The sequence below is a fragment of the Lepidochelys olivacea genome (genome assembly GCF_965140295.1).
Source record: "Lepidochelys olivacea isolate rLepOli2 genome assembly, chromosome: 2".
Classification (NCBI taxonomy): Eukaryota; Metazoa; Chordata; order Testudines; family Cheloniidae; genus Lepidochelys; species Lepidochelys olivacea.
The window spans coordinates 49,914,118-49,933,425 of NC_140412.1; the positions used below are offsets into that span (position 1 = coordinate 49,914,118).

The following is a 19,308-nucleotide window of genomic DNA, read 5'->3' on the forward strand; positions in this document are numbered from 1 at the left end:
TTACATTCCACATTGTCATGACCCTGGGTTTCCTACAAGACAGTCTCAGATACCTGCAGCCATCATCAAGCTTCTTACTTGGAAATTTTACCTCAGGGCACTCTTCCCTCTGTTCCCTCTTACAAGGATCTTGGCCTTAGGAGCAGGGGTCTCTGATAGGTATGGTCAGTGTTCTTCAAAGGCCGCTGCAGAAATCACCCTTCAACACAGCTCCACTGCAGATTGAATTAGTAAACTTGTAATTTGTGATTTTCCATTAAAAGCTATGAACTCCGGTACTGATCTGAAAGTGCCCACTGTCCTTTTCAAGCCCCGCAAAGTCTTATTTCATACCCTAGTTTAGGCTTCCTTTCCATAAGCCACAGAGTCCAGTGTTCTCTTAATCTGGTCTCCACACCACCCTCTCAGCAGCCCAGACCGCCATCATCCCCGATGGACAGTCTCAGGAGCCAGAGAACTTTCTTGGCAACTTCCATGAGCCCAGACCAAACCGCATACAGCTGGCAATTCTCCACACTCACTCCTCCAATGAACTTTTGAACCAACATTCTGGAGTGGCTCATAGCAACCCAATGGGCCTCACAGAGTCTTTAGGTTTCAAGCCACTACCTGAACTCTACCCATATATTTTACTTCCCACATACCTCACACCTAAAATAATATAAACAGAACACATATCCTAACATTCTCCACACTGCCTGGCGAAGAAATCTTATGAATTCTAACATAACCATCATTTAGAATCCAGGCACCAAAACCCACCCTGGGACTGAGGCCCATGCCATCAGAGGTCAAGCAATGGGGTACAATTTCAGTTCAATTTTATAATACTTTATTGGCCTGACAAACTATACAAATGTTGTCAATGTATGAAGACCAAACAGAAAACTTCAATTACTTGCCTTGCCTTGCTAATGAGAATACTGTGTATTATTTTTACTATCTACTATTCAAAGACTAACAACAATTATTAAGTATCAATTACACAACCTGCAACCATTGCCTACTAATCAAATCAAAATAACTGGACAACTAGAAATGAGCCTTTTGGTCAAAGTGCAGCCATTTAAAACAGTATCATTTTGATAAATAAGGTGTTTTCTGATTGGCTTAACCACAAAACAAATTTGTTCCGCAATCAATCCAATCCCAGTAATTGTCACTGTAGTGTATTAATGCAGATCAGAAAAACAAACATGTTCTTGAATTATCTGTTTCTTCTATTGGTATTTCAATCAGAAGGTAAAGTGGAAAGGAAGTCACAGGCATATAATGCTATCAGGGAATAAATATCTTTCACTTTGAAAACGAATGCCTCTGCTTCACCAGTCAGTGTTACCAGTAAGTTGGCTACCTCCTCTTTGCATTGGCTTTGATTCAGCAGTGAGAGAGGATGACTTTGATTCCATGTCCTAGTGCACCTACATCATTCCAGCCTAAAGGTTTATTTATTCATCCATCCATTCAGTCTAATTGCAATGGAGTAGTATTCAAACAAGGACTCAATATGCGACAGCAGACATCCATACAAACTACCCTAGCCTTCGGTTCTGTTCTTGTTATTACCAAGGCCCCATGTATTCTGTGGCAAGCTGGACCTAAATCATGCAGGAAGATCCTAGGTTTCTGCAGGGCACTGGCGCAATATACTGGAAATTCTGCAGCAGCTTTATTTAAATATTTTAATGGAGTGTTTTGACTAATTAAATATGATACTGAATAATCAACTTACTTCAATAACTGTGGTATTACTTTGACATTTAACTACCCAATTGGGGCGGCAGTTTAGGATTGTGGGGTGCAACAGTATATTTGTTGGCTATTTCTGTTAAAGTGATCAGCAGTGAAATAGTTAATTGAGTTGTCATTTACATTATCATCTTTAGGTTTCAGAGTCAACACCCACTGAGAGGAATAAGGCAGTTCACATCTCCCAGAGCTATTGTCTCATTCTGTTTGCAGAGTCAGGAACACAACACTCCATTGGTTTACATGTGTTTCCTGTTTTTAAGGTTTTCTTCACAGTCATGAGGCCTAGAAGCATTTTTTTTAAATGAACACTTAGATACCAAGGCAAGGGGTGGATCCAGAGCAGATTATGTGACATGGAATCATAGAATACACTCAGAACTGATTAGGGACCATCTTTTTGTCCTGTGTTCATACAGCACCTAGCACAGTGGGATACTGGACCATGACTGGGACTACTAGATGCTACCAAAATATCAATAATAAATAATAACTATTATTACTCAGTTTACTACCAGAAGTGCACTAATCAATTCACAGCCTATATAAGAGTGGTCCGGCCCTGGAGAGCTTACAGTCTAAAAACAGACAAAGGAATGGGAGGAAAGATGAAACAGTTGTTTTGTCCCATGTTTTGTCCTCTTTTGTTGATTTAGCCTTTTAGCCCTCATTTCTCTCTTTTTTAAAAAACTATTTCCATTAAAACTTTAGGATAATTACAAATAAACATTCTGTCAAAGGACAAATTGCAGGAATCTAATAATGCTGTATGTGCACAAGTCTCTACAGAGAAAAAAGGATCAATCCCTGCTAAGGAAAGTTCCCAGAAGAGTAAATGATAGAGTCAGTAACCTTAGTCCTTGACCATTAAATTCAGTTTATGGTAACTTCTCTCATATTAATTCCTAGTTCATTTTCTATTTTTATTATTGCCAGTTCAATTTCATTTTCTCTGTGTGTGTATACACACACATGGGCACATGCACATACATACGCTCACTCCAAAGGAAAAGTATTATAAATAGGGCTAGTAAGCCCTGCCAGTTATTAATGTTGTCCAGTGCTTCCCATTATAATACCCTATTTTCAGTTGCTTATAACTTAGCCAAACTTTAAACTGTTTCAGTTGCCAGAAGTCTGCCTCAGTCTGATTCTTTTCTGAAAATTTCAGCGGTTCCCAAGAACAAGGCTATAGGAAAATACACTGTTTTGCTCATGTTAAAAAAAAATCTGGTGACCTTTTCTAGCACCCCCATACTTTGGAGCAGGGAATTTGAGGGAGAGGGGTGGAAGAGGAGGGTGGCCTTTGTGTCAGGGATGTGCCTTTTGCCATCCCTCTGAAACGCTTTCCAAATCTGGCCAAGTGATAGGCTTCGAAGGATTAGATTTTTATTGGTAAATGTCAAAAAATGTTGATATCACTGTACACACCCACCAACTGATGAAAAAATATTTTCACCGATAATAATAAAAATGTTTAGATAGGCAAAGAAAGAAAAATGTTCCTTGAGAACTTGTTAGAGTTGATTAAGGATATTTACTTGATATATTTTTACACGTGATATTAACAATTTGTGTTTTAACAGTTATAGTTTTAACTTTTTGAACCTGTGTATCCTGTCATTTAATAAGTATTGTCTGAGCTTCCCACTCCTTCCTGACCTGTGAAAATTTAAATCAATAAAAAGCTACTGTGAAATTTTAAATTGATAAAAATAAAAAATGCTTAAAAATAAGCATCAATATTATCCATCAAAATTTTAAAAAGATAAAAATTTAATTCTGCCAAGCCAAATGATAAATTTCTGCAAAATTGCAATTTGTACATGCTCGGTAGAGACTTTGATTTTAGCAGTGAAAAATCTCCAAAGATTCTGACCTTACTGAGCATGCTTGCGCTTCTCACAACTCCTAGCACTGACCAGACTCTGTGTGTGTGCCAGTCCCACAGAGTGACATAGGCTATGTCTACACTACAGCCAGGATCAAGGCTCTGAGATCGATCCACCAGCGGTCGATTTAGCGGGTCTAGTGAAGACCCACCAAATTGACAGCAGAACGCTCTCCAGTCGACCCCTGTACTCTACCGCCGACGAGAAGAGTAAGATAAGTTGACGGGAGAGTTTCTCCCATCGACCCCCTGCGGTGTAGACCCCAAACCTAAGGTATGTGGACTACAGCTATGTTATTCACATAACATAACATAGTTGAGGAGTGTAGGTCAACTTACCGCAGTATTGTAGACCTAGCCTAAGTATGCTCCATTCCCCCTTTCCACCTCCACAGCTCCTGTGTGCAACTATACTGCCCGTGCTCCTGGTGCTTAAAGTCATCTGAAAAAAGTGGGGCCTCTGTCATCACCCACACATTCACCTGCCCTCCAGAACAGCAATTTATTCTGATTGGGCCCATACACTGGAACTGACAGCAGGGAGCTTCTCAATGCCCCTCCCGCACCCCTGCTAGCACTCAGGCAGCATGGAGGAGGACACTGCCTGATTCTGAATGCAGAAGGGAGGAGAGCTAGACCAGGGGGAGGGAAAGGAGTAGATTAGGATGAGTCTGATGAGACTGGGACTGGAGCAGGCGGAGGAGCCTGGGACTGAAAGAAATGAGATGATAGGACTGGGAGCCATGGAGGAAGGGAGGCTGAGACGTGGAGTTAGCAGTGGGAGGGGAGACTGGGAGTGGTTGGGCAAGACGACTGAGATGGGAAGTTGGGAGTAAGGGAGGCTGGGACTGAGACCTGAGGGGAGAGGCGAAACACATGGAGACTGAGAGCTCAGGATTGGGAGCTAGTAAAGGAAACAGAGGGAGAAGGCGGGACTGGCAGCCAGTTGGCTGTGTAGGGGACCACCAAGATCAGATAAGAAGCAGAGGGGGGATGGGAGACTGGGACTGGCTGGAGACTTGGACTAGGAACCAGTGTTGGAGGGAACTGCAGTGTGCGGGGGGGCAGACAGATTTCACAAGGACCTGCAGTGTGGGAGAAGAACTGGGAATGGCTGGGCCAAGTGGCTGGACCTGGGTGGCAGGAGGGAGGAGAGAATGGGAGTGGAGGGGGAGATTGGGACTCAGACTGCAAGCCCAGAGGGAGAGACAAGGATTGGCTGGCAATATGACTGGGACGAGAAGGCTGAGAAGTGGAGAATGAGATTGAGTGGATAAAGAGAATGGGATTGGGACAAGGAGCCAGGGTGGGGAAGAGACAGGATTGGGTGGGGCAGAAGGGGACAAACCTGGGGCAACAGGAGAAGAATCTGTGTCCACTACAGTGCACACCCCTCCAAACCCTGGAAAGGAACACAAGACTCCCAATTCTCACCATTCCACTTCTGTCAGCAAATATCCATGAAACCCCATTGGGAAAGTATGTGTCTCTTTCTCCTTTCATGCTAATCCACTTAGAGGATGACATCCTACTACTGCTATTGGTTGTTCATTAGCTCAAGTGGCAGAGGTCAGTGCTAATGATTGATAAAGGTGCAAATATATGCCACATGATGCAATTTCTGTTTTATCAGTTTGCTATTTTTAAAAACCTGGAAAATTACACATGAAAATTACAAACAATTACATTAAAAGACAATTATGGTGGCAAAGTCAAACACTCAGAAATTAGGAAATGCCAAAATTAAGGTTGCTTGTGCAACTTTAATTCAGCCCCCTTACGAGTATTCATTTGACACACTATTACATGATCACATACTATCCTTTCCACAGGACCCTCTGCATCCATCATTGCACAAGATGGACCTGATCTGGGGAGGAATCAAGATTGTGTGGTGAATGAGATCTTCCCTCTTGTGGCTAGATGTAGGTGATGCAGCAACTCTGCCTCAGTTTTCCCCACTGTCTTTTGGCCTACTCCAGTCATAGAGTGACCTGGCCCTCTGGCCAAGACAGGTTGAAGAGACCAGACCCCTTCCAGTGTCACAGAGTCCTTTACCAAAGTCCAGCAGAAATGTGTAAACAACCTAACCTTCCCCCCAGCTGGCTCAGCTCAGCTGTCTGTCACCTCATTGCAGGCATGCCTCCACTGCTATAGATATCTTCTTCTTGTCTAACCACAGGCTACCGTGCCTCAGTCAACCCCCCAGCCGAGGGGCTGGCACAATCCTCCCCTTAAGCCAGGGGTTCAGGCAGGCTACAGCTCAAAAGGGCCTGTCCAGTCAGGCTTCCAGCTCGCCCCAAGAGAAAAATCTGTTTGCATTTTACCCTTCCTCCTCCCAAGTGCTGTGCTTTCTCCTTTTTAAGTTGTGCATCCAAGACTAACAGCCAGTACAGATGCAGCCTCTGGCTGCAAGTTAACCCCTTCCAGACTGGGTTGGGGTCTAGATAGCCTGTCAGAAGGATCCTTGCTTCATTTCTTGCAGACATTGGAAGTTATGTAGTGAGGCAGGCAGGGGATTGCTGGAGGAGAAAAGGTGGCCTCGTGTTTAAGACAGTCCTGTGCTGCTCTGGAGAACTGGATTCTATCCCTGACTCTGCCACAGAGTTCCTAGGTGAGTCACTTAAACCAAATTTTTCACGGGTGGTCATGAACTGTGTGCGTCTCAATTTCCGGATGTCCAACTTGGAACCCTGGGGTCTGATTTACCAAAGTGCTGAGTTCTCACAGCTGCAGTTGAAGTCAATGGGAGCTGCGCTTTGAACATAGAAAGCTATATAATGCTAAGGATTCTGAAAAGTCAGGTACTATAGGCCTCAAATTTGGCACACAATAGTAGTGCATACTTTTGACTTTAATCTGTCAGTGCCTCATTTTCTCATACGTAAAGCAAGGATACCACGACTCCCTCATCTCACAGGGGTGTTACAAAGGTGAATTAGATATTGCGGTGATGAGTGTTATAGAAAAGCCCATGCTGAAATTAATTCTTTCTTCAGTGCAAGGTTTGACTAGTGAACAGGAAACACAGCCTAGGGCCACACATGAAACAATGAGGATAAAACAAAATAGTGAATAGCTTCTCATTAAATTAGCACAGTCCATTCTGTGAACTGAGGGAGGAAGGAGTCCTGTGGAAAACACAATATGAGCTGATGTGATTAAAGGTTGTGTCATCATAATGTACATGCACCAGGGGACTGTGCAGCCTTAATTCTGGCATTTCCTAACTTTTAGGTGCTTGATTTTGCAACCTTGATCATGTTCTTTTAACTTAGTGTTACTTTGTATAATAATGTTTATGTTCCCCTTGCATTTTTCTAAATGTTTAATTTATTTCCACCCAACTCTCACCATTTCCAAAGCTCACTTGTTTCAATCACACATTCAAAACATTCATATTGATAATAAAACCACCATTTATCCCTTCCCTAGTATAACTAACCCTGACCTACTGTCTCTCTCTTCATCCATCCACCAGATACATTGAAGCTGTAGGCCTTTAATCTGACTTCCTCCCTGCACTTCTCTCATCACAATCACCTTCTGCCCTGTTTGCCAAGGTTCAATGAGGGGTCAAAATACTGCACAAAATCCTATTTGCTTCCCTCACAAGGATTTGACACCTTGACTCCCCTTTCTCCCTCGCCTTCTTTCCACCTCACCCATTCCACTGTTACCTCTTCTCAGATCATACAGAAGCCAGGAGCCAAGGATAAGAGGTCATATGCAGGGATGTAGGAAAGTGCCACTCTTCTCATCAGTGTCTCTTCTGTCATACCTGGATTAAATTTGAGTCAGCAGCTTTTTCATCTAGATGCTTATCTATTGCAGGAACTCTGGCATCTGGGAATTGCTGTTATTTGTGCCTGCTGAAAAGGAGATGTAAACTGGGTGTCATCAGTATATTGGTGGCACTGGAGCCCGTGGCATCTCCTAACCTCTTCAAGAAGCCTCATATATATATTGAAAAAGAGAGGAGCCAGGATTGAGCCCCGCAGGATTCCCCATGATAGGGTTCTTGGTGTAGAGGAGTGGTGGCCCACCACAATTTTCTGGGTTCCATCTGAGAGGAATAACTGAAGCTAGTTTAGTGCTTCCTCTCCAGTCCTGCCAGGTGGCGTACGCCATCAGCAGCACATTATGACTGATGTATGAAATTTCAGAGTGCTGGACAGAACAAAAAGAAAAGGAGTACTTGTGGAACCTTAGAGACTAACCAATTTATTTGAGCATAAGCTTTCGTGAGCTACAGCTCACTTCATCCTCACGAAAACTTATGCTCAAATAAATTGGTTAGTCTCTAAGGTGCCACAAATACTCCTTTTCTTTTTGCAAATACAGACGAACACGGCTGTTACTCTGAAACCGGACAGAACAAAATGGGTGCCATTTAAGGTTTTCACAACACACACCATCTTCCTAGAATGGTTAGACTGTGCCAAAACTGTGATTAGAATTATATTAGCTACAACTGCATTTAAACTATTGTTGGTACCAGGGATTTTAGCGTGGTTCCCCTGATTAATATGTAACCCTTTTGCCAGGTGGAGCCGGAAGTAACCAGGTCCAGGTTCAATATCTAGGGGTTCCTTTTCAACAATACAACATAGAACCAGCTCAAACCCCCACCCAGTGACCTGGGACAATTACACACTATCCCTGGGCACCTCTGAGAGGCAATACTTCTCCACTCGCAAGCACAGAGTCCGAGTGTAGAAAAATAACTTTTAATGAAAGGAGAGAAGCAGGGCTGGCTCTAGGATTTTTGCCGCCCCAAGCAAAAAAATTTTTGGCGGCCCCCGCTTTTCTTTCTGCCCCAACTCCACCCTTTCCCAACCTTTTCCCCAAATCCCCAGCCCCGCCTCCTCCCCCAGGCATGCCGCCACTCGACTTCTCCCTCCCAGGCTTGACGCACGAAACAGCTGTTTTGTGTGCAACAAGCCTGGGAGGGAGCGGGGAGAAGCAGAGCGGCGGCGGTGCGCTCAGGGGAACAGGCGGCGGCGGAGCGGAGGCGAGCTCGGGCACATTTCAGGGGCTGCATGGTCGGCGCCAGAATGCTGCTCCTAGAAATGTGCCACCCCAAGCACCGGCTTGTTTTGATGGTGCCTAGAGCCGGCCCTGGAGAGAAGTCACCTGACATTAATTAGGGTAAATGCCACAAGCAGGATTCATAAACCTAAAACTATGAGCAGGACACCCACCCCAAAGAGTGTGGGGAAGTGTCTTCTGCCTCCTGGTCTTGAGTTCTACAACCAAAAGTTACGTTACTGTGTCCTCCTCTGCTCCCTCACCATATCCCACTCACAATGGTTGTCCTTGGTCAGTGAGGACCCAGGGTTCAGAGGTGCATCTGTGTGAGTTCACATCCCACCCAGAGAAGAAGGCACCTGGCTTGCTCCACCATCTGAGCACACGCTCTGCCTGGCTGCCTCACCAGCCACTGTTCCTCGCTGGCTGGCCACCCTGCCAGCCAACGGCTCGCCACTTTCACCGGCTGCTCCTGCCAGCCAACAGCTCGCCACTTGCGCCAGCCACTCCCACGGCTGCCCATCAGTCACCTTCTGCTGCCACCTGCTTCTCCACTGTGACCTCTGTAGGTCAGTCTCTTAGTGATTTTCTTAGCTCTCAGCAGGCTGGACAGAAACACTGCTGCCACCACTAGTTATTTCAGCTCTTATTGAGTACTTAAAATAACAAAAGGCTCCTAATGAAGCCTCTTTAGCTCTATTTTTGAATAGTGGGTAGAAACAGGTAAAACCAGACCAGGGACCCTTAGGGAGAGTCCACACCTCCTTGCTGGGACATCTGTCCCCACCCCTCTTACTTTCACAGGGGTCTGGCTTTCGAGGCCCTGGCTTAACAAGGTCCTCTCAGCTGAGGGTGACCCCCTCATTTGGGACAGGCTAAGCACAGTTCTGTTCCCCTTTATTCATACAATAAAGACAACAACATTGATAACAACATTTCACTACCCCTGCATTCAGTAGTAAAGTGATTAGTAACCCAACACCAGCCAAATTTGATCACTTTGAGCAACACCACTCTATCTGCTGGATATTTTGGCAGAATAGGTGCTTTCATGTAAATACAGTTTGCGCCTGAAGTGTCTCCTGCTCCCAGCTAGCTGTCAGGGGAGAACTCATTCAGACCCTACTTACAAGTAGGGACAAGGATTTTTTTTCTGAAAGCCATGCTTTCCAAACCATCATATAGACCACATATTAGTTTACAGCACAGCCTTGTAATAGGGTTCTAACAAAGCTTTCAGCCAAAATTACTTGCTAGACTATGGTGTTAGTGAGCACAGTTCCGATGGTGATAGCTATTGCTTATCTGTCTCATCACAGTGCCTAGGAGCCCTGCCATAAATCAGGACTTCTCTGTGCTAGGTGCTGTACAAACACAGAACAAAAGGATTGTAAGATATTTGGGGGCAGAGACAATCGAAGTATAAGGAAACAGACAACAGATGACTACAGATAAACAGAGAATTACAAGGAAACAATGAGACAATATTGGCCAGCATGATAGCAGTGGTATCAGTGCACCAGTAGCCCAACTGTTGTCAATTTTTTTTTGTAGGGATCAGAGCAAAGGTGAGTTTTGAGCAACATTTTGAAGGGGGATAATGAGTTAGTTTCATGGATGTTTATGGTGAGCTCCTCCCACACATGCGCGCAGCATGGGAGAAAGCACAAAGGTTCTTGTTTGAAAATTAACAAGTAGACAACAGAGGCTGGTATTGAGCCAATTGGAGCAAATGAGAGATGATAGGCAGAGTGGGGATAAGCCATGAAAGGGCAGCTTATGTTTGATGAGCTGGAGAAGGGGAAGACAATGGAAGCATACAAGGCAGGGCAAAGTGATGGCTAAGAACATGATCTTTGTAGCGGCATTGTGAATGGACATGAATGGGGCACAACTGCATTTGTCAAGGCCAAAGAGAAGGATTTTACCACACTAGAGACTCAAGATGATCAGAGCTTGGATGAGTGTTTTAGCTGAGTGGATGGATAAGGAAGGCTATATCTTAGAGGTGTTATGCAGAAAGAATCAACAAGATTTAGACCTAGCCTGGAGGTGAGGATCCAGAGAGATGTCCAAGTTGAAGATGATGCTCAGGATATGGGCCTGATTTACAGGCAAGATGGTGGTGTTGTTTACAGTGATAGAGAAAGGAGATGTGGAGGAGGAGGTCAGGGGATGGACTGGGCTGCCGAGATTGCTGGGCCCTGGTGACAGACCCCATGGTATAGAACAGTCCAACACCCAGGCACTGGCAGTAGGCAGCTCCCAGCCTGTGGGGCCCCAGTTAATGGAAAGCACAGAACCCCTGCCACGCATGAAGCCACCTGGGCTGGGACTGCTGATCCCCCTCACACAGGGGGCAGTGGGTTCCTTTTCACTGAACAGAATCAGAGTTTCCTCACCTTGGCCCCTAAAACTCCAGCCTGGCCCTGCCTCACACCTTGCCGCGCCTCCCCACCACCACCACCACCACCACTGCCAGTCCTCAGCCTCGCTTCCTGTATTCCACATCCCCAATCCCTCCCAGCCTGTACCACTCGCCCAGCCACCCGCACTCCACACCCCCAGCTCCCCTGTATCCTCCCACTAGTCCACACACACACACTCTGCACCCTCAGTGTGCACCCCTCACCCACAGCCCAGCCCACACCCCCACATTCCACACCTCCAGCCTGCACCCCCCACCTGGCACCCTCTGTAACCCCTGCACCTTTCTGAATGCACTCTTCACTATCAGACTTGCAGTATTCGCAGTGGTAGCACCTTCAAAGCCTGGACATAGTTGAAGTGGCAGCCAGGGCTGACGTGGAGCTGGGTGGGTTGCTGCACTTGTGGCCAAAGCCCCTGCAGCACTCACAGTGCCACTAGGAGTAGCTCTGAGTTGCTGAGTCATGGCCATGGCAGTGAACTTACCTGTGATGGGGGTGGGGAGTAGGAGCGCTTCCCTAGCACCCCAGGTGGGGGCTGATTCCTGCTCCTTGGAGCCCTGGCTGGTAGCTGCCCTCTCCTCCAGGCAGTTCCACCAGCATCATCCCTTGCCACCGCCACTGCCACCCTGGGCAACTGCCTAGTCTGCCTTTAGCTAGAGCAGCCTCTGCTCATCCCTCTGCCCCTTTCCCAAACTATGGTTCTATTTTAGAACTTCATCCTGCACTTTTTGTAGATTCACAGATTCCAAGGCCAGAAGGGACCATTTTGATCATCTAGCCTGTCCTTCTCTACAGCACAGGCCACGGAACTTCTCCAAAATAATTCCTAGAGCAGATCTATTAGAAAGACAGCTACTCTTGATTTAAAACTTGTCAATGATGGAGAATCCACCATGCCCTTCATACATTATCCCATTGGTTAGTGCCTGCTTTCTCTGTGGGTAAAGGCTGCAGGATCTGACCCAGAGAAAGTGATCTGCTTGATTGGGCCGTTTAGGTAGAGCCTCTTAAAGGGCTTTGGGAAGATGCATTGCCCCTGGAGGAGTACTGAGAAGCATTCTACTGGAGTGGGCATGCTCCTGAAAGAAGCATGCCATCTAATAGGCTACAGCTTACTTTCCCATATGTTCCTACACAGCTGGGCAGCTCTACTGGCTGGTGCATTGTGCATGGAGCTGTGGCCATGCCTCCCTCCCACCCTCAGTGGGGCACCGTGCACGCAAGAGAATAAAAGGAAGCAGAACCTGTATTCCCATGAGCTCAGGGACTTGAATTCTGCATGGTCCATACAAAAGGAGAGAGAGACATTGTGACTTGACCCTCTCCCTGCCCTCTGCACGTTACAGAAAAGCAAGAGCCCTACAAAAACATGAGATGTAAAGGCCAGATTCTGCCTGGCACTGTTGCAGCTGCAGAGCCAGAGGAAGGGAAAGTGCTAGGGGTCTTCACCACTTTGTGCAGCCCGCACAGGTACCAAGCCAAACTGCAGACCCTATGCTCCCCAGAGCCCAGGAACTGCTCCCCCACCTACCTTCCCTGCAGGAGCACAGTGCCCCAAAGGGGCTGGGAGGCAGTGGAGTTCCCCTGCCCCCACATCAGCAGGCAGCAGAGCTGACTGGCTGCAAGATGGGTAATAGGACGCAACCCACAAAAGGGTGCAGTCGTGGCACAGTTGAGCTCCAAGTGCTATTTTACCATTCTGTTAAATAAAAACTGTGGGCTAGATTCTGGCCCCCACCATGCACCACCAGTGTGGTAAAGAGAGGTTAAAGGGGCTTTCAAGCCAGTTTAATCAGCTTCTGGGGATTCCCTCAGTGTAACTGCTGAAGTTTTGGCCCAGCTAACTCCACATCAACACTCTCACAGGCACCAACATGGAGGCACGTTAGGGGAAGGACTGGTGGAAAAGGAAGGTGGCTGGACTGCATTCTTGATCCAGTATCTCCAGCTGTTGGAACAACTCCTTGGAGGTTGGGGCAGCCAGGCACAAGTAACAACAGTCTTGAGGCTGCTCTAAATTGTGCTGGCATCGGAACTGCCCTGAGAATCATAAAGCTCCACAGCCTCACTCAGGTCCTGGAGCCAAGGGTCTGTTTAATTCTGAAAATAAAAGTCTTGTGACAACCAGCCATCCAGCTACGTGTCATTCCTGACAGCTCCAGTTCTCAGCAAATGCCCTTCATCTTTTGGCTGACTGCACATTTCATACTTCTCGGTATCAAGTCCCAAACACAGAAGGTGGCCAACACAATCAATATATCGAACAAAGCCACTGCTAAGAGGCAGAGGAGGTCTATGTTTTAGCACTGCCTGCTCAGTTGCAGTATGTCTCAGCAACTAATAGGGCACCACAATAGTTTAGATGCATTGTACTAAAATAAAAAGTGCCTAAGACATTGGATGACCTAAGATTGCCCAAGACATTTCACTTAGATCCTGTTAACAATATCTACTCCAGACTTCGTTTCAACTACTTTGTCTTCCGATCCATCACAAAACTAGAGCTGAAAAGCAAATGCTGCAACTGAACCACAAGCTTGGCTGTGGGCATCTAGGCAAATCTGTAGGCTGTCGGCAAACTCCAGTCTATTCAGTGGAAAGTACAAGACACATTGACAACATCTGTTTTTATTTGATAAAATCCTTACAAATATCAAACCACTGTATCGACTCCACTATTTATTTTCAATGCAGGAAAAACAGCTAAAACTTTTTATATTTCTAATATGAATACACACAGCAGTAGCCTCATTATTCCTGTCCTCAGGCAAATCAGTTCTTTAGCACCCTTTACACAATGTGTAAATTTCATTCATGACATCCTGCAGCTACTCACACGACAGGGAAACAGACCAGATGCAACATCAGGTCAAAAAAGAAAGGGAAAAAACACACGTGCCAGCAATTATACTCTACACACATACTTGTCATTTGAACAAGACCACACTCACTTTTTTTATATCTACCTGGGTCCTCCTGCCTATCCTGGTTAGCGGGGACTGAAAAAAAAGTGCCTGCAGGTTTTACATTTGGCCATTCTTGTCCACAGCTCCTGTTGCTGCATTGCCTCTATTGCTTCTCCCATGGACAGTTTTCTTTTTCTCACTGCTCAAAATACTGTATTGCAATGAGAGGATCTGCAGTAACAGAAGCAACTTAAGCTCCCCCTGAGAAGAAGCACTCTACTGGAGTGGAGGAGAGGACAATAAGACTTACTTTATCTATCTATCTATCATCTAAACCAAACTAAACAATCTATTTACTTATAGAGGAATGTGAGGGACTCGGGAATCTCTGCAAGGTTGGCCTTGCTCGTATGGTATCCCCTCAATTTTTCCCTCCTGGAGGATGGGTCACCGTACCAATGGAGAAGGCAAGAGGTGCAGCCTACAAAACCTACAGTCCTAGGCATCCTGGAGAAAGAAATACTCAGTTGCATGGAAAGGTGGCTTTCCCTCCATGTGGCTGCTCTCATACTTCCTCCCACTCCTGCACGAGTTGTGTGGCCACTGGCTGATTCTCCCTTGGCTTCACGGTTACAGCCCCGGAGAGAGTCAGGGGGAGTTACTACCACTTCATGTGGCATTAAATCCTGATTGGATTTTTGAGCAGAAATCCACAGGCTCAACAGGGAAGTTGCTGTAGAGAGTGGCTGGTCCTTTGCTCCACTCCCATCAACATCCAGCTCTGTTCTCAAAACAAGGCATGGCACCAGCTCCGCAGAAGACCAGTGGAGAAATGCTGAAGGAAAAAGATTGAGACGAAAGAGCTACTGAGATTTCAGTTCCCTTTGCTTGCAGAAGCAGAAGGGAAAGTTTGGGTCATAATTTTCATATTTTAAGGGCTACAGCTAGTTCATTAAAAGCAAAAGAAGAAAATTGGCCAACTCCATGAGTGCTCCAGGGCCACAACACCCATGGAAAATAATTAGTGGATGCACTGCACCCACCAGCAGCCAGCTCCCTCCCTTCCCCGCAGTGCCTCCCATCTGCTGGTGTTCCACTGATCAACTCCTCACCCTTCCTCCCAGCGCCTCCCGCCTGCCGCAATCAGCTCTTCCACAGCATGCAGGAGGTGCTGGAGGAGCGGGGAAGAGCGGGGATGGGGCACAGTCAATGGAGGGGTGGAACTGAGTGGGAAGAGGTGGAGCGGGGGCGGGAAGAGGCAGGACAGGGCTTGGGGGAAGGGGTGAGGTGTGGGTGGGGCGGGAGCAGGGTCTGGGGCAGAGAGGGGGCTTGAGCACCCCTGGGCCCCGCAGGAAGTCGACGCCTGTGAATACATTTGTATACTTTATGGGTTAAATGTCATTAGTGGATACTATGTTTTTTGGTAAATCTATCATGGCGTCCCAACTTAAACAGGATCCCTTTGCTTATGATCAGTAATGGAATCCTACCAGCTTTAAAATACTAAGTTCTCCTTGAAAATTAAAGGAAGAAGCCAGTCTAGTCCCTAAAGAAAGATTTATGGTGTTAAAAAAATGGGCTTAGCCCTTTAGGGGGCTATGTATCCTCAACTGCAACTGACATGAAAGGGAGTTGCGGGTGTCCAGTACCTTGCAGGAGTTGCTCAGCGCTTTGCAGGATCAGACTCAATATAAATGATTGTATTCACATACACAGACTGAAACGAAGTTGTTCAGAAAGCTCTGCTGCAAACACTAACACCACAATGCACACGCACCAGTTGGGGCAAAACCCATTCAAACCAGTTAAAATCAGCCCAAGTGCTACAAGTCAGGACATCTTTGTCTTGCTGAAATGACTGCATTGAAACTGAATAATAAAATAATACCTATTCGTTAGGCACAAAGCATATTATTATTAAAAAACTAATTCAGCCTAAGTGGTCTCAGCAGTGGCTGATTCTTGCTTTACTCCTTAATTCCTTCTGACTTCCCGTCCCTTTAAAGGCTGTGGTGGCCGGTAGTTTCTCAGCATGCAGCAGGCTGCCTCTCCCTCAGCAGTACACAGAAGGCTGCGGAATTTGGCTAGCTGCAGATGAAAAGAGGTATATAGAGTTCAGCAGAGAATTGTCATGCTAAGGCTAAATGAAGAATTCTAAGTAATAAACATGAACATACTTGTCACCTTTATTTCACCAAGAAGTATGGGGATCGTATTTTCTACAGCACACCTGGAATGGCCAATTGGCCATTTCAGCCCTTATTCCTGTTAGCTTTTATTTTTCATTTACATTTTGTGAGTGATGTTTCAGACATTGTCTGGGTATAGCACGGTATTCACACTTGATCTTTCCTAACCTGAAGCCTCAAAAGAATTCTCTTTTAAGATTTCTGCACTCTATTTTGCAGTCCAAAGGCCAGCATAATTCCGACTAATTTTTTCGTCCCATACGGATTGCCTGGGAGCCAACATGAGCAAGCAAACAAAATCTGATTGTATGCCGTCATGGTGAAGAAATATCACCATCAGTGAAGAGTGATGGATGCTGTGCTACAAAACACTTCTCTACTTACCATTTTTACATCATCTACCTGGCACACAATACAAAGCAAATAATAATTACTAGAGATGAGCCCAAACTGAAATATCTGATCCAAACTTTCTCTCTCACACACACTGACAATTAGGAAATGTTTAAATCTTTATCCAAACTTCACAATTTGGATTTATCTCAACAATAAGGCAAACTGGAATGCCCAGCACAAATAATTATGAACTGTGAGGGCATTTAGATCTGGATTTGATTCCAGATCTGAACCTTGCTAATCTGACCTATTGTGAAAAGTTATTAGTTTTATACACTAGCTTGCTTCAGACTGATTTCCTTTATTTAGTTAACATTAGTAGGGCAGCACAAAAGTCATGATTCTGATAGTGGATATATTGTACGTTATGGCAGGGTCACTGTCCGGGGGGAGGGGGGAAACAAACTTCCTTCAGAAAACAAGCATCAAAAATAAAGTGGTTATTAAGATAGTTATCTGGGAGAGGCAGCAGAGGGTAGAAAATAGCTGATGACCAGATTCTCTCACTTCCTCACACTGAGTAGAACCTTACTCCTCAGGTACTCCCATTGATTTCAGTAGGTCACTGTCTTTTGCTTTGGGCTGTGCCACAGAAGTACAGTTTAGCCCTAAGAGAGTAGAGAATCAAGCCCACAGTCAGAGCCCAGAAGGCTTTAGGACTGGCCAGGAGAGTCCCATTCTTAGGGTATTTCTACACTTCAGAGACTATACCAGCAAAGCCATGTTTTCAAAGCTATGTTGGCATAATCTCTTAGCATAGACACAGCCTACACAAAACGAAGAGATTTTTCCATTGCTATAGGAACCCCACCTCCTCAAATGATGGGAGCAAGGTTGACTGAAATATTCTTCTGTCAACACAGATATGTCTACACTGTGGGGTAGGAGGGCATAGCTAAGGTTTTATTTCCATACCCATGACTGCCATAGCTATGTCCATCTAACATTTTAGTGTGGACCAGGCCTTATTGTCCCCTCTTAGGGTCCTGAGCTCCACGCTCCCAAGTAGGAAAGAGAGAGAGGCATGCTAGGCTGCTTCTCCATAGTTACAGTCTGGATTCTAAGCATAGAGATCCAGCTGCAGGTGCACCCTTACCACAGAGCTCCCTAGAATCAGGCTGCCTGTCTGTGAGCCTAGAAATATGGCTAGAACAGCAGCACTGGGAGGGAATATATAGAGTAAGGGTCACTCTACCCACAGCTTTAGGCACAGACTGGGCACAGACCATACTCTGCGGGGTGGGGGAAGCTCCAGATACAGGGGAGAATCAAAGGGGGTTACATCAGGGAAACTCAAAGTGGGGTTAGGGGCAGAAGGTGATCTTGGGAGGGGAAAGGAAGAGAAGTGGAGGAATTCAAGAGGGAAGCTAGCCCAGGAGGTGGAGGTGGGGATGGAAAGCTAGGGAAAACTTGAATTGAAGTAGATGGAAATGATGGATGGCAAGGGAGGGAAAAGTATGTAAATGGGGTGGTCATACTTATGTATTACTTATGCAAATCAGTAAAATTTGCATAATACATCCAGATTTCCAAACTCACAGCCTTATGATGTATGTCAGTGTCTCAGTCGACAGAATAAAAACAGAAACTACTGACTCATACTTCTTTAATCACGGTTTCATTGGCAGGACACCTCAAAACCAAAAATTAAGAACATGCACCACTATGTAAATTAAAGTATTTAAGTAACTAATAACATGGCACGCTCAATTAAGAAAATGTATTTGAGAATAAATTAATTTTCATTAAGCAATTAATTAACAAAAAGTAAAAAATAAAACAACTCTCCCTTTGAAGTTACTATTCAAAAAATTAAGGCATTTTTTCCATAATGATGTTTCTGGTAAATCACTGGAAGCTTGAAACTGACATTTGTTTCTTTATTTTTAAAATATTTCCCAAGTGGAAAAGAATAAAATCAATAGAGGAAGAAATTGTATTTTAAGCTTCTAAGAAAAAAATATAAAAATGAAGAGTTAACAAGCAAATTGCAAAGTAGTACCAGTCAAGGCATGAACTATGATTTCCTTTATGTTTGTACAGCACATGGCACAGTGGGCGCAACTGGAAACAAATAATATGTAATAACAAACCATTTTTTGTATTTAATTATAGAGCATATAAAATATCACACACTGAACAGGATAGATCGAATTTGAAATAATACATAGTAAGAAATGAAGTAATGTGTTGCATCAGATACTGATACTTCATTCCCTAAAAATGGTATACACGTTCCCTGTTCCATGCAACATTGCACTTTTAAAGTATCTTAACTAGAGACTATGCCCAATCAAATTTGGATTTGGGAAGTTCAGGGCTGGATGTAAACTTTGGACAGCAGTAATAATCATCATATAGCACCTTTTCATCTTAAAGAGCTTTACCAAGCCCAGTAAGCATTATACCTATTTTACAGATGGGGAAGGTGAAACACTGAGTGGGTAAGTGACTTGTTCAAGGCCAGCTGCTCCCAGAGCTCAACGTCTCTTGATTCCCTCACTGGTGTCCTATCCACTGAAACACCTGGTTTGCATTTTGATCAAAGATTCAGGCCAGTTCTTATTTCTTCTGAACTGGTTCTTTCATTCTTAGTAAAATGCTACTCAAAGAAAATGCTACACATAAAAAGAAGGCTACTCTTCATGTGACCTTTAAACTTCCTAGCTCTTCTTTTGAGTATTTGAACTTTCTTGAGAGATAATGCTTCTAGGTTG

General features: G+C 45.0%; 2 protein-coding genes across 2 annotated transcripts in view; both read right to left on the reverse strand.

The window, feature by feature from the left end:
* Positions 1-5,153, reverse strand: part of LOC311516108 (carbonic anhydrase 3-like) — a 101,302-nt gene extending 96,149 nt beyond the window's left edge. Inside the window, exons 1-2 of the mRNA XM_084619808.1 lie at positions 5,075-5,153; positions 3,980-4,082 (exon numbers count right to left, since the gene is read on the reverse strand). Of these exons, the coding sequence (XP_084475934.1) occupies positions 3,980-4,082; positions 5,075-5,143 (172 nt within the window). The 5' untranslated portion in view covers positions 5,144-5,153. The remainder of the gene's footprint in view (positions 1-3,979; positions 4,083-5,074) is intronic.
* An 8,611-nt stretch (positions 5,154-13,764) lies between these two features.
* Positions 13,765-19,308, reverse strand: part of LOC311516107 (carbonic anhydrase 13-like) — a gene marked incomplete at its 5' end in the record, with an annotated part of 40,864 nt that continues 35,320 nt past the window's right edge. The window contains 1 exon segment of the mRNA XM_084619807.1: positions 13,765-16,094. Coding sequence (XP_084475933.1) covers positions 15,981-16,094 — 114 coding nt within the window. The 3' untranslated portion in view covers positions 13,765-15,980.